Consider the following 14,029-nt stretch of genomic DNA (forward strand, 5'->3'; position numbering starts at 1 on the left):
AATCTACTTTTTAAAATTCATAATGTAAGTCCAACAATTATCATTACTATTGAAAGCAGCCAACTTCAATGTAACAGCTACTGGAACATGCCCATTTGGAGATGCCCTCAAGGAAAGATCAGTACAATACATTCCAAACTTAACAGTTAAGGATTGTTGTTTGTTTTTAAAAATAGCCTAAACTCAGTCTCTGATTTCCATCAAAAATTTAACTCAACTTGAATAGATTGTTTCTGTTTAAAATATTTAACTCATTCTTAAGCTCTGTGAGTACAATGGTTGTAGCTGTTCTCACATGACCCAGCAATCTTTGATCAGGCTAAATTGGAGGAAATATCCACAGAGCCCCTGGTGTGACTTATAATTAGGTTTATGCTACCAATGAAATAAGCTCATTAAGAGATGTTAAGAATGTAAATATAATTTTGAAATCAAATTGTCTGAAAAAATGTAGATCTGAAAATAGAAGATGAAGCATAGCGGAAGAACTATGACAAGCTGTGTTAATGCAAAGGCAGAATGGAAAACAACTCTTTTGCATAACAGGAACTTAAACCTGAAAATCTTCTTTACTCCATGGAATAATATGTTTCAGATCAGCAACACAAGCTTCTAACATGTAGATTTTATTGAAAGCTGCAGGAGTCTCTTGTTTGTTTTGCATTGGGTCTGATTTCAATCAGGAAAACTGTATTTAAAACCAAAACAACATCTTCATGGTGTACAACAGAAATCCAGCCTGAAGAGTGTAGTGCAAGTCTTGACAGGCATAAAGACAATGCAACAGATTTCATCCTTTTCTGTCATGTGCTGACCAGCAAAACTCACTCATAGCAAGGTGTCAAAGAATACCTTTGAGTCCTCAGACTTTTGAAATAGCCTCTTTGCGTGTGATATTTGCCATAGTATTTCCAGCTCAAATATAAATATTGCTACACCAAATATACATCAAGTGGTGTTTGACCCTATCTGAGAAGTTGGGCATAATATGAAGAGCAACATTTTTTTTTCTTGTGCAAGCAATAAGCATACAAGCTCTGCAACTCCAGCTGGCCTGAATCTTGGGGAGTTTATGGACTTTGCAAATTCAAGGTCTGTGTAGCTTACAACCTGTGGAGCCTGCGCACATGGCTGGAGTAAAATACCTACAACTGACAGTGCTAATGGAACCTAGATGGTGCCTATAAGCCTCTCTTTGCCTTTTGGGATCTTGCATGTCCTGTAAGGCTCATTTGAATCTTGTATTAATACCCTACTGGATAAGTTCTCTTCTCTTTTGCTTATACCACTCCTATTTCTTTTTCAACAGAGAAAACATTCCTGTGAGGCATTCCTTCCTTTCCACAATTGGTCAGAAAATAGGTTGGAGATAACTGTGAAATAGAAGATTTTTCAGAGCAGTCATAAGGAAGGTCTGCCCACACTGTGTTTCCTCCATGGCAAGAAGCCCCATGCCCAAGCTACATGAGTATGTATGTGTGTACATGTCCTTCTGTCAGCTGGGAAAATAAATAAATAAATAAATAAAAATATTCTGAAATATGGGACAAATTACTGGAGTGTTTCCCTGTGTTTAGCTGACTCATCCTAGGTGATTTACTTCAGTCTCCAGTTACGAAGCTATACAGCCTGAATTACTGGACATTTTGCAACTTTAATGGGACTTGATTCTCGGCAAAGAGCAACTTCCTTGTCTGTGTCATAAACCTGTGGAGCCTGGGGAGGTCTGCCCTTTGGTGCACAGTTTCTTAATTTACTACGCAGATTTCCAAAGCTGGACTGGAGGGTATATGAAGGAAAACACCCCAGCTGGTCTGAAGCAACTGTATCACCATGTCCTGTTACACGTATTTCTGGGCGCAGAATCAGGGGACTGGCAGTCATGCCTGTCTGCAAACAAGAGCCCATAAACTCATTAGTTCTCCGCTGGCGCATTGCCAGCGCTCTTAAAACCCTCTCAAATTTTTAATTTTTTAATTAGCAAAGCCTCTGCTCCGCTTCGACAGCAGCCCGGCAGCCCTGCCCGAGCGACCCGCTGCCGCCAGGAGGAGCTGCGTGAGGCGAGGCGAGGCGGGCGGCGCTGCCGGGAGGCGCCGGCAGGTGGCGGCCGTTGCCCGCAGCGGCGGGAAAGCTGTGGCCGTTAACGCCTCTGTGCGGGCTCCCGAGGCTGCTGAGGGAGGGCAGAGAGTCTGTTGACAGGAATAGTGGCCAAAGAAGGAAATAAATTTATGTTCGCTTCCAAATCCTGAAGAATGAGAGTGCTCTGACTTCTGTCCCTTTCTCTCTTTTTGTCCTTGAGGATGTGCTCTTCATTCACTTTTTAGGTGAAAATAAATCCTCTGGTTTTGAGAAATTAGGTGATGAGGATACGCTGGCTTGCTGGTAGTTATCCAGTCTATACAAGGATTGTTGTTAATACTTTTGCAGTCAGTGGAAATATTTCCACAGCAGCAGGCTTGGTGTTGGTAAAAGGGGAAGTGCAACTTACGCTATCATCGAAAAATGATAATTTCCTGAAGGTGAGAGGGTGAGTGGAAGTTATGAGACTTCAGTGACCCCTTCCACAGCACACCGCTGGTTTAAGCTGTTCCTTGGGTAATTGAACAACAACACACTGCTGGCTAGAGATCAAGTGTAGCTGTACACAATTTCTTCCCATTGCTTCTAAGCACAGACCATACTTTCAGACAATCCTTGTGAAGTCCTAAAGCCACACAGAAGGAACACCAGTGGTAGTTGGGACATGAAGGGTAGAGTTTTCATTCTGTATCTTTCATATTATATCTGAAAATGAGTTATTTTTATCCATAAGTAAATTAGATTACCTGACTTTTAATAGAAATGCTATTGAATCAGCACAGCTGAACATCATTGAATCATGAAAATGAGATTATTGTGTTGCTGAAGGAAGACAGCAGGACACAGAGCTGGAGACACTGTTAAAGCCAGAGCATGGCTTGGTGGCCATGCCTCATTCAGATTATATGCAGCTGATGGGTATTTCATAGAACAGTTAATGAAATACAAATCCCAATTCTACACCTGTTTTCATTTAGTGTCTTCCTTTATACCTAGGCAAGGAGAATGTAGAAAGATGCTATGAGCAGCTATAGTCAGTGCCTTGGAAGGAAAGGCTGAGGAACTGTGGCATGTTCAGTTGGAGGAAGGAAGGCCTTCAGGGGCACCCAACAGCAGCTCTGCCCCAGCTCCACCCCAAGGATCTACAGGGACCTTATTGAGAGGTTGGTCCTAGAGCAATGTGTGGCAGGAGAATGAGAGGAAATCTGCACAAATTCAAAGAAGAGATGGTCAGACTGAATATAAGAAGCTTGCTCCCCACAAGGACAACCATGCATTGGAGCAGGACCTAAAGGTTGTACAGTCACCAGCCCTGAACAGGTGAGCCTTGGAACACAAGATCTGACTAGATCGGGCTTTGAGTAACCTGGTCTGATCTCATAACTCACCCAGGTGTGAGCAGGAGGTTGGACTAGAGACCTCCCAAGGTCCTTTCCAACCTGACTGATCTATGATTCTGTGAACCTATGCTCTTCGCTTATGCACAAATACAGTTTAGGTGGTATGATTGTTCTTCTGAATATGGTACCATACAAGCATTCATATGGAAGAACACGTATTGAAGTTGTGTGGAAGAAGCCAATCTTTTTCTAGCTTTTCTTAAGATAGGACATTTCCAAGTATGAAAGAGTGTTACACAGAGGACCTGGATTTAGGTTGTATAAAGTACATTGCCGTCATATATTTTCAGCTTCCTTTAACTATTCTGCCAAGTTTTGGTGAAGAGAGATAACATTGATTGACAAAATGTTAACACTCAGATTAAGAGGAGGGAAAGCATCCTTGAAACCTTTATGTTTATTTGTTTGGTTTGGTTGGTTTGTTGGTATTGCATGGGAGACCAGATTTTGGCTTCAGCAACTTCTTTTGAACTCTACTAGGTGACAAAGGAGACCTCTGACCTTTCCGATACTAGTCAATCATAGCCTTTTGGCTACATTAAAAGAAGTATGGCTAACAAGTTGAAGGAGGTGATTCTCCCCTTCTCAGTGAGACCTCACCTGGAGTGCTGCATTCAGCCCTAGGGCCCACGGCATAAGTGAGACATGGACCTGCTGGAGCGAGTCCAGAGAAGGGCCAGAAAGATGTTCGGAGGGCTGGAGCACCTCTCCTGTGAAAAGAGGTTGAGACAGTTGGGGTTGTTTAGCTTAGAGAAGGCTGTGGGAGACCTTCTAATGGACTTCCAGTCCATAAAAGGGGCATACAGGAAAGATGGAAAGAGACTCCACCAGGGAGTGTACTGATAGGACAAGGAGTAATGGTTTTAAAATGAAAGAGGGTAGGTATAGACTAGATATTAGGAAGAAATTATTTACTGTGAGGGTGGTGAGGCAGTGGAACAGGTCGTCCAGAGAAGCTGTGGATGCCCCATCAAGTGTTCAAGGCCAGGCTGAATGAGGCTTTGGGCAACCTGATCTAGTGGGAGGTGTCCCTGCCCATTGCAGGGGCTGGAATTAGATGATCCCTTCCAACCCAAGCCATTCTGTGATTCTATGATTCTATAGCAAATTCTGAATCTTTAAATGAACATCAGATATCTTTCTGAAGTATAAGCTCTACTTCAAACAGAAGTTATAAAACTGAATCAAAATTGGTTATTTTTCTCTGTTTTCTACTCAGCTTCCTTAGTTCTGAAATATATGAATTTACTAATCTCAGCTGAAATGAAAACTCACTAGAAACTGGAAAAAAAAAAATAATAAAAAAAAACAAATAAAAAAAAATAAACAAAAATCAGATTGGGAAATCTGTTTTATGTCCTGATTGGAATGACAAACCTGGATGACCTCTGAAAATTACATTTTTGATAGGCAATACAGTACAGTAAGTGATGTTAAATATTTTATAGGATATGGTTTTTGACCCTGAGAAACAGTTGACTCGTTGACACTGAAGTATCAGCTGGGGGAGTTGTACCATTTATTCCATGTTTTTTGTAGGATTTGGGGTCTTGACATTTTGTCCTGCCTGTTACAAAATACAAATTCTACTGTCATCATTCATTTCCTTTTTTTGTATGTACTGTGCCGAAACCTTGGACTGTGAATAGCCTCTTTGTCTCACTCAAATTTTTATTTACTGTTGTGACCAGTTGTGTTTTTTGTCTTGTGCTACAAAAATTAATTCACATTTTCCACTTGGCTAGCATTTTACCCATCAGTTTTAGCATTAAAAAAGATGGCTTGCTGCATACTGCATTAGGTCTTTTAGAACTTATTTCACTGTGTTTGAAGCCCCTCAAAATAATCAAACTTTTCTAAAGAAGAAATTTAAAATTTTAAGAAGATTTCCATTAATCTGGATTGAGAATCATCAAGTAAAACACTTTTGAAAATACAGTTGAACCGATTTACATTTGAAAATCCAGTCAAACCGATTTTTGTTTGTTTGTTTGAAGTGTCTTAATTTTTCTTGTTCCCCCCCCTCTGGAATATAGATTTGTTTTCCATCATCTATCTGGCACAGACTACAGAATTCATGGTCTAATTTAATCTAACTCTGGTCTAATTTACTGACACTGCTTCTCAGATGACCTTCAGTGGTACTGGTTTTTGCTATTTTGTTAGTCCTTTTCTAATCTACAGAAAAGGAGATTGCAGTATGTCAGTAATGACTTCACTCTGAGAAATGTTGAAAAAGAAAAAGTGACACAAAATGAAAATGTTAAAATAGAAGATCCCATCCCAGTTCCCAGGACAAATGTTATTCTTTTTTAATTTGTTTAGAGTATTTGGGCAGCTTTTCTTTTCTTATTTAGCTTCATTCAATGGCTAAATTGCCTCGCTAGTTGCTTTGTACCTGATTTGCCACTTACTCATGCAGAGCTGTCTCTACTCACTGATTTCTGTGGAGCTTTTTCACAAAAAGAATCCAAGCACAAGTCCATTAAATTATATTTTTTTTTCCCCCAGGTTTTTCCTCATGACCTATGGTATTACTTGCTAGGAGTATAATACAGCATAGATGTTATGAGATCTGGCAAAAGAAGTGTCTTCATGAATCACTTACATTCTCTAACTAGCAACACAAAGAATGCCTTTGGAAAACATACAGGGACACCTTGCCACTGTTCTTTTCCTTGCCACATCTACTCCACGAATTAGAGTGTCAGTTTTCTAAAATGTTAATAATATTTGGGTTTGTGATAATGCAAATTTTCTGTGGAAATTTGAGCAGATGTTTCTGGTGTACCTTAGGTGGAATTATGTTTTTTTAAAAAAATACCTTTTGCAGTTACCGGGAGCTAAATCCTAACACCCTGTCCAGTTTGTTAAAGTAACTCTAATCTATTCAGTGAGATGGAGAGATATAAATAGGGATGGAAAGCATTCTCTTCTTAATCCTCACTGTTTCCATGGCAGATGAAGCAAAGAGCAACAGCAAGGATAAGCATGAGCATTGATGCAGTAGTCAGTGTAATTAAATTAATGAAAATTAATGGAAACCTTTATTAACTTCATTAAAGTATTTCAGAAGTCATATGCATAGTAGTGCTTTATCTAAATCTGATCATAAAAAAAATAAGTAACCAAACTCTGAGGAAGCAAAGAAGTAAGGGACTAAGGGGCTGGGACTTTCCCTCTCTTTTAAGTACCATGTGAGTGTCTCAAAAGCAGTGTGGGTGGAGATGTATTTTTTCTTTTCCAGCGCTATATTTCCTGTGCTACTGAAAAGTCTGTCATGATTGTGCCAAGCCATCATTGCTGAAAGGCTGTCTGAGAAAACCAAAACTATGGATTTTGTTACTTTGAAATTTTTGTCTAGTTTTCAGAAATTACAATTTTATCACCTATATTCCAGAATTGCATGAGCATATATTTACTATTTCTTCTCTCCCTGAAAGACAAAATATCCTATAGGGTCACTGTGGGAGACAGTACAAGCTGGGTCTCCCTCAATGATTTCTTTCAGGTACTGGAACTACTTGAAATGTGAACATTGCAGAGTTTCACATTTAAACAAACTTTAATTCTTTCTGTGCATGGGACATCAGCAGTGGGAAAGATTTCCTCAGTGCATGGGATATGTGATATAAACTGATATAAAGAATATGTCTGTGAATTGCATGAACCCTCTGCACCTGCTGCCCTATACCAGTGTTGCTGTACAGCTTGCAGTAGTATGTGATCTGCACGATGTGGTAAGGCACTTGGCTACTTCACACCAGCGCCCTCAGCCACCTGTTAATCACCGATCTCTAAATACTTGTGTTAAAATTCTCTTTGGGGTTACATTTTCTTGGTGCCATGCCTCATGCATCATTATGGAAGTGCATAATTATGTATTTCGCTCCCCTGTACTGAATATTACTACTACTACTATTTACTCCCCTGTACTGAGTATTACTACAACTACTATTACTATTTTTCCAGGAGTGCAATGGGAGCAATGCTGTGTTCAGCATATGCAGGGAAATTAGATTGTGGACTCATAGCCATACGTAAGAAGTATGTTCAACATGCTGCTGGAGAAGAAGCTATCATTGTAAATGTCCTCTACATGGCTGGAGTACAACACTGTGAGGGCAAAGCGCTGTCAAACATTTTCTGACATTTAGCCACCAAGGCAGCCTAAGTAGTAGTGTAAGGGATTCTTTCTTCCAGGTCCTATTGAATACACCTAGTGAGGCAGAAACTTAAGTCATACATGAGTTTTATTTATTGTAAATGTACAGTGATGCAAAATCCTAAGGAATCCATTTAAGAATTGTTCTCTCTGCTCCATTAAAAAGTGACATGATCAAAAGAGACGGTGGACCTTACATTAGCCAGGCAGTTAAATCAGTTTCTATGCTGCTTCTGTATTTGAAACATCTGCTGAACTTAACCATTCATTTCAATTCACCAGTACACTAGAAATTCTACCAAGCCAGTAAAAGTAAAAGCAATTTCTGGGGAGAAATCCAGAGCTCTGGTCTTGAGAATGAAATATTTCAGCACTCCTATCACATATGACAGTTAAGTAAATCTGTCCCTGGTGCTGACTTTATTAAATCTTTCTGTGCTTAGTAATAAAATACTGTCACCTCACCACTACCCATGGTAATGGCAGGGGAAGTCAGTGAAGACCCTCAGTGGATTCATGATAATTGGAAAATGTGGAATATACACGTACTAAGAGAAATGAGTAATACAGAGCCATCCAACAGTGTGGAGGTAGTGTGGTTAATTTACAGCCTGAATGAATGTCTCATGTATTCAGAAGCTGCCTTGAATAATAATTAATAAAATTGGCTTCAGAATGAAAGGAGACTGTGCTCATCCCAAGACTCAGCCTCAAACTCGCTCCAGAGTCTCATAGTTACTTGGTCTGTTTTATACAGCAAAATCCTTCAATTAAGTCCTTTCTGCAGGCTGAAAAAGATGTATCTCACATGAAGTCAGTTGAAAACAATGTATCATCAATTCTCTTCTTTGACACTAAATTGGTGCTCACATTTAATTTAACTCAACACTGGAAAAAAACTCTGCTGCTGAAGCACAGCTTTAGTTTTCCAGCATTACTCATCCTAGAGGGGTGCCCAAGTAGTAAACAATTAGGAGTAGGGAAGTTTTTAGGAGCTAGCATATTTAGATTCCTCTGAGATACAATTTTTTTTTTCCTCTGTAAATTCTGAAATAATAAGTCACCATCACCAGGCCTGATCTGCACTCACTGACTTGCCGTCCTGGCTTGACGTCTGCCTTGAAGCCTCACCACAGCAGCACTTTGTGATTTGGCCTCTGGGCTGATGCTAGTTGCCATATCTGAGTCTTCCCTGCCTGCATTTGTTTGTCAGTTGTCAGAAATATTCTTCAGGCGCAGACTTTGAAAATGCATAAAATATTTCCAAATCATACTATTTTGACATTTTCATGGGAATTTTGCCAAAATAGAATGAACCAGAAGAACTTTATTTTTAAATCTAGTTCTAGCATGTGCATGATATATGTACATAGTCTTATCCTCAGATAACATAGAGCAGAGACAACTGAGGGAAATCTCTTTATAATTAAGCCAATTGAGTACACAATCTTTTTCCTTCAGAAAGAGGGTATTTTGGTAATTAATCTTGTACAATGAGCACATACTGTATCTTTTGGGTAACCTGACAGCCGTGGAGACTCTCTAATAAAGCATATTACTTTATTATTTTTTAATTATAAATATATATATTTTAAATTGCTTTCCTTTATTTTTCTTACTCTTGTCTCCCTGACTTCTTTATTTTGGTCCTTCTGTATGGAATCTTTTAACATCAGCATTTCTGCACATATGTTAGCACAATGGGTTGCCATAAAGGAGAACAGAATCATGCAGTTTCTACAAAGTCACCTCAAAATTCAGGCTGGGATAGGGACTATCACTACACAGTTGCTTTAATTCAAAATAAAACCAAAAAGCAAATAGTGCTTCCAAATTTCCTCAGAGGTAGTATGCTTCACAATTGTGAAATCTGCTACTGACTCATTCAAGATGCACTCAGGAATTAGAGAAGTAAACCTCAAAGGTAGCTGCATGTATTTATTGGAAACTTTAGTGCATCTCTTTCACTTTATTTGCAATAACGATGCAAAAGGGCAAAAAAAAAAATAAAATAGGAAATGTGCTAGAAATTAATGTAATGTGTAGTCAATAACACCTGCACATAATAAATATAAATAGTTGTTTTCTTATGCATAGTTTCTCAGCAGTAGTTTTCCAGATGCTTCACAGCAGTGATTGGTAATATTGAGCACACCAGACATTTTTTTTCATGACTTTACTGAAAAAAAGTCGAATTGCAAAAGACTTTCTTATTTATCCAAGTCTAATTCATAGGGAAAGGGAGAAAGAACAGTGAAGTGACTCAAGTCACAGTGACAAAGGTCAGTGACAAAACTGCAAGATAAGCTCAAATCACCCTATCTGGCTGCAAAAGCACTTGTATGCAGTAGGAGGACTAGAGTTGCAAGGCAAACATCTTAATGTGTGAAGGATAAACCACCCCAGGAACAGTTTAAAAAAGAGAGTGGGGGTTTAGCATTCGGTTTTATGCTGGGGTTTCACACTGTTACTCAATCCTGTAATATCATATGTAAACCTTGCTTTGTGTCTAACTTGCTTAAAGCACTCAAACAAAATAGGACCTTTATGCAGGCTGCACAGCAGGTTGCTCCTCAACCACTCATGAAATAAGGTGGTAGCCCACACAAAATTGCTTTTTTTCCTCTACACAGTTGCAACCACATCCCATTGTGATAAGTAAAATGTGAGTTCTTCTTCACCAGAGACTGATTTTTCACTTTCTGCTTTTGTACCTTATGTAAAGGGTAGAAACAATACTTGCCAATTCACAGAGTTTTTCTGAAGATTAATTTCACTGGAATATTATTCTTGAGAGAAGCTGAGAAAGTTAAAGTCTCTAGCTTAGCATATTCTAAGGCTTATTTAAATGGTGTATAGGCTCTAACAAATAAAGAGAGCCCACATAAGCCAGGTTATCTCAGACGCTGCCAAAAACTGTGATAAGGTGTTGTAAGAGATGACATTCACTTCTAAAGGAGTATGCTAGGAAAGCAGCCTGGGAAGCATTGCTTCTTACTGGGTATTTCTTCTGCGCTGAGGTGAAGAACTCCTTTGCTTTGCATCTTTCTGGCATCACTTCATCTATGCATGATCCAAAAGACACTCAGGTCTATGGGAATCTTTTCTTTGCCTTGGAGGAATATTAGCTCACAGTCTCACATTGCAACATAATTGTAGGAGTGTTTCTAAGGAGTGCTTTATTCCCTTTTTGTGAACTTAAGAGAAAGAGTTTTTCCATATTTTGGATGTTAGCATTTGTCAACTACAATCAAAAGAAGGAATCTATATTCTGAAAGCCCTCTATCCTTAAATATGACAGAAAACCACCAGTCTTTTGTGTCTTCCATTTACATCAGTATCTGAATATATATCAGTAATTACGTGAAGCTTATGACAACTCCAAAGTCAGTATTAACATCCCCATTTGAGTTAAAGATATGGGAGCTCAAAGAAAATAATTGAGTGTTTAGAGCTATAAAGCTAGCCAGTACAAGTTGATATACTCCATTAAGCATAGCTATTATGTATTAAGCTATACAATTCTGAATGCACATTCACCTGCAGCACTATTTGCTATAAGTTTTTGTCACAGAATAAAATGCTGCAATTGTCACACACTGTTGTATCTTTAATTGTTTGTAATTTCAGAGTAGTGAGGAAGTTTAGAAACACAATCATTTTTAATAGAATGAAATCTTGCATTTAAAATTTCTTTTACCCACAACAAAGAAAACAACGAAATTTTAGTATGCACAAAACAGAGACATCTATTGTAGTCCTTTTTTATCCATATGTGTTAATGACTTTCCTGCTGGTTTTGAGATAAGTACCACGAGGAAATAAATATTTCAGTCTTTACTCTGTCACAATGGTTTTGACTGAGTAAATACTGTAGGTTTGGTCCCTTGCTTGTTTTTTTCATGATCTTCCTAAAGCTCAGAAAACAGTTTTACTTGAAATTACTGGGACACTTGCCATTTATTTCACTGGAAATTAATGAATAGCATTGCTAAACAGTACATAGAAGACAAGAGAAAAAAAAAAAAAAAAGTTTAGTTTTCCTTACTTTCCCCTGGTAGTTTGAGAGCCAGAAGTTTTAGAGTTGGCATCGCTTTGGGTATTGGTGATATCAGTGCTGTAGGATGACTGCTTGAGAGCTCTGTTCCCTGCTACTCTATCCTGGCTTGGAGTGACCTCTTGCTGGAGAGGGGTCTCTCTTGCATTGCTCTGTAGAGATGTCATTTCGCTGCTAGATGAGCTTCTCATCTTATCTTTGTCAGAGTCCCCATCACTGTGTCCATTTGACTGGCTTGCAGGGATGGAGGTTGTAGAATTGGAAGTTTTCTTCGCTGCTTTAATTCCCAGAGTCTTGTCTGAAGATGCAGAAGTGGGTGCCTGTGATGCACTCTCCTTGGCAACTTGTATCTCAGAATAGGGTGACCCTGCAGTTGTCACTGCATTCACAGAGCCAGGCACTGCAGTTGGAGATGGGGTCATGTCTGAGTAAGTTGTTGGGCTTTCACCACCTTCCTCTGTGTTCCAAAGTTTTCCTGGGGTATTAAATCCAAGGTTGCCACTCTGGAAGTGCAAAAGTAGCAGCAAGAAGATAACCTCCTTCATTCTGCTAGTTTATAAATGCTAAGGATGTCTCACATTTATTTCCCAAGCAAGAACCCTGTGGCTTTTCTCTCCTCCTGAGCTGCTACTCATACAGCAAAGAGCCTACCCAGAGAATGTCCTGCTGGGGTTTATTTTTTGTAGAAAGGAAACAGGTTTTGGTGTTTCAAAACTGACAGAGGAAGCCTGGTTTCCTGTTTCTGTGGATTCCTCTGCAACCTTTGACCCCTTAGAGAGCAGGAGCCTGGCAGCCTGTGTAGAAGGAAAAAAAGAAGTTTTTTGCAGAAGGCACAAGATAAAGATTAATGGCACAATAGAAATGTGGAAAAATATGTACTGTGAAGTAATCCTGAGGGATAAAAACTGAAATTGGTAAGTAATTTTCCTTTCACGTGTACATGTGCAGAGAGCAGAAGTGACTTGTCACTTTGAATGATTTGTACTTGTGACCTTGTTATTGAAAAATGACTTGGAAAACTGGTGTGCTACATAAAGCTCAAAGTTTGCTGTGTCTTCTCTTCTGCTTTGAATAATTAAGCACACTGCTGCCAAACATAGGGAGGTGTTGAAAAATAGGATCATGCTATACTCATTGTTGTAGTACAAGCTTTTTTATGTAATCATTTACCTGTAGGTCATTGGCTATATATGCCACATCCTGGTCCTATAGCATTGCTCCCACCACTCAAAACAACCTGACACCCTCCCTTACGGTATTTATACATATTGATGAGATTCCCCTTGAGCTATCTTTTCTCTTGCCTGAAGAGTCCCAGCTCTCTCAGCTTTTCCTCACAGGAGAGATGTTTCAGTCCCTGTATTATTTTTGTGGGCTTTCACTGCGCTCCCACCAGTATCTTCGTAGCTCTCTTGTACTGGGGAGCCTAGAATTGGTGCCAGCACTCCTGGTGTGGCCTCAGCAGTGCTGAATAGAGGGGAAACATCACCTCATTGAACCTGCTGGTAACTCTCCTCCTAAGACAGCCCAAGATACTCTTAGCTTGCTTTCCATCAAGGGCACATTGCTGGCTCATGGTCAACTTGGCATTCACCAGAACTCCCAGGTACTTCTGTGCAAAGCTGCTTTCCAGCCAGCAGGCCCCAGCATGTACTGGTTCCTCCCCAGATGCTGGACTTTGCAGTTCCCCTTGTGGAACTTCACATGCCCTTGTGGACGTTCCTATCATCTCATAGCAGAATGATCCTCTGGTGTATCAGGGACTCTTCCGAGTTTTTTATCATCTGCAGACTTGCTGAGGGCACACTCTGTCCCATTATCCATGTCATTAATGAAGATGGACCTTGTAGTACTACCTGACTAAATGGAGGCTCCTATTTTAGGATGATCAAAAGAGTTCTTTAGACTCATTGACTTATTGACTGTCTTGATTAGGAGCTCAGTTTTGCTGCTTACACACAAGCATAAGCTTGGATGTCATCTTGCACAATGTGCTCTAGGTGATCCTGCTCTACAGAGGTGTTGGGCTAGATGATCTTCAGAAGTCCCTTCCAATCTCAACCGTTCTGTGATTCTGTGTCTGGTGTCTTTAAGATTGTCTTGGATGGAAGAGACATCTACATGGTCCTGGCAGAGATGGTGTATAATCTATGGGAGATATGTGTCCTTCAGGGGCAGGGTATTTGAGAGCATTTGAAATGGTGTTAGAAGCTTACAAACTGAAGTTTAGACCCCTAGTTCAAATACAGACTCATATTTATGGACACTTAAATCCATATTCCTAATTCTGCTAGCTCAATCCCACATACAGACAAGACTTAAATTAAT

General features: G+C 39.6%; 1 protein-coding gene across 1 annotated transcript in view; it reads right to left on the reverse strand.

Annotated features, from left to right (window-relative positions):
• Nucleotides 1-12,373, reverse strand: part of MMRN1 (multimerin 1) — a 41,371-nt gene extending 28,998 nt beyond the window's left edge. The window contains exon 1 of the mRNA XM_032186827.1: nucleotides 11,693-12,373. Within this exon, the coding sequence (XP_032042718.1) occupies nucleotides 11,693-12,246 (554 nt within the window). The 5' untranslated portion in view covers nucleotides 12,247-12,373. The remainder of the gene's footprint in view (nucleotides 1-11,692) is intronic.
• Nucleotides 12,374-14,029: the final 1,656 nt, after the last annotated feature.

Source organism: Aythya fuligula, chromosome 4, assembly GCF_009819795.1.
Source record: "Aythya fuligula isolate bAytFul2 chromosome 4, bAytFul2.pri, whole genome shotgun sequence".
Lineage (NCBI taxonomy): Eukaryota > Metazoa > Chordata > Aves > Anseriformes > Anatidae > Aythya > Aythya fuligula.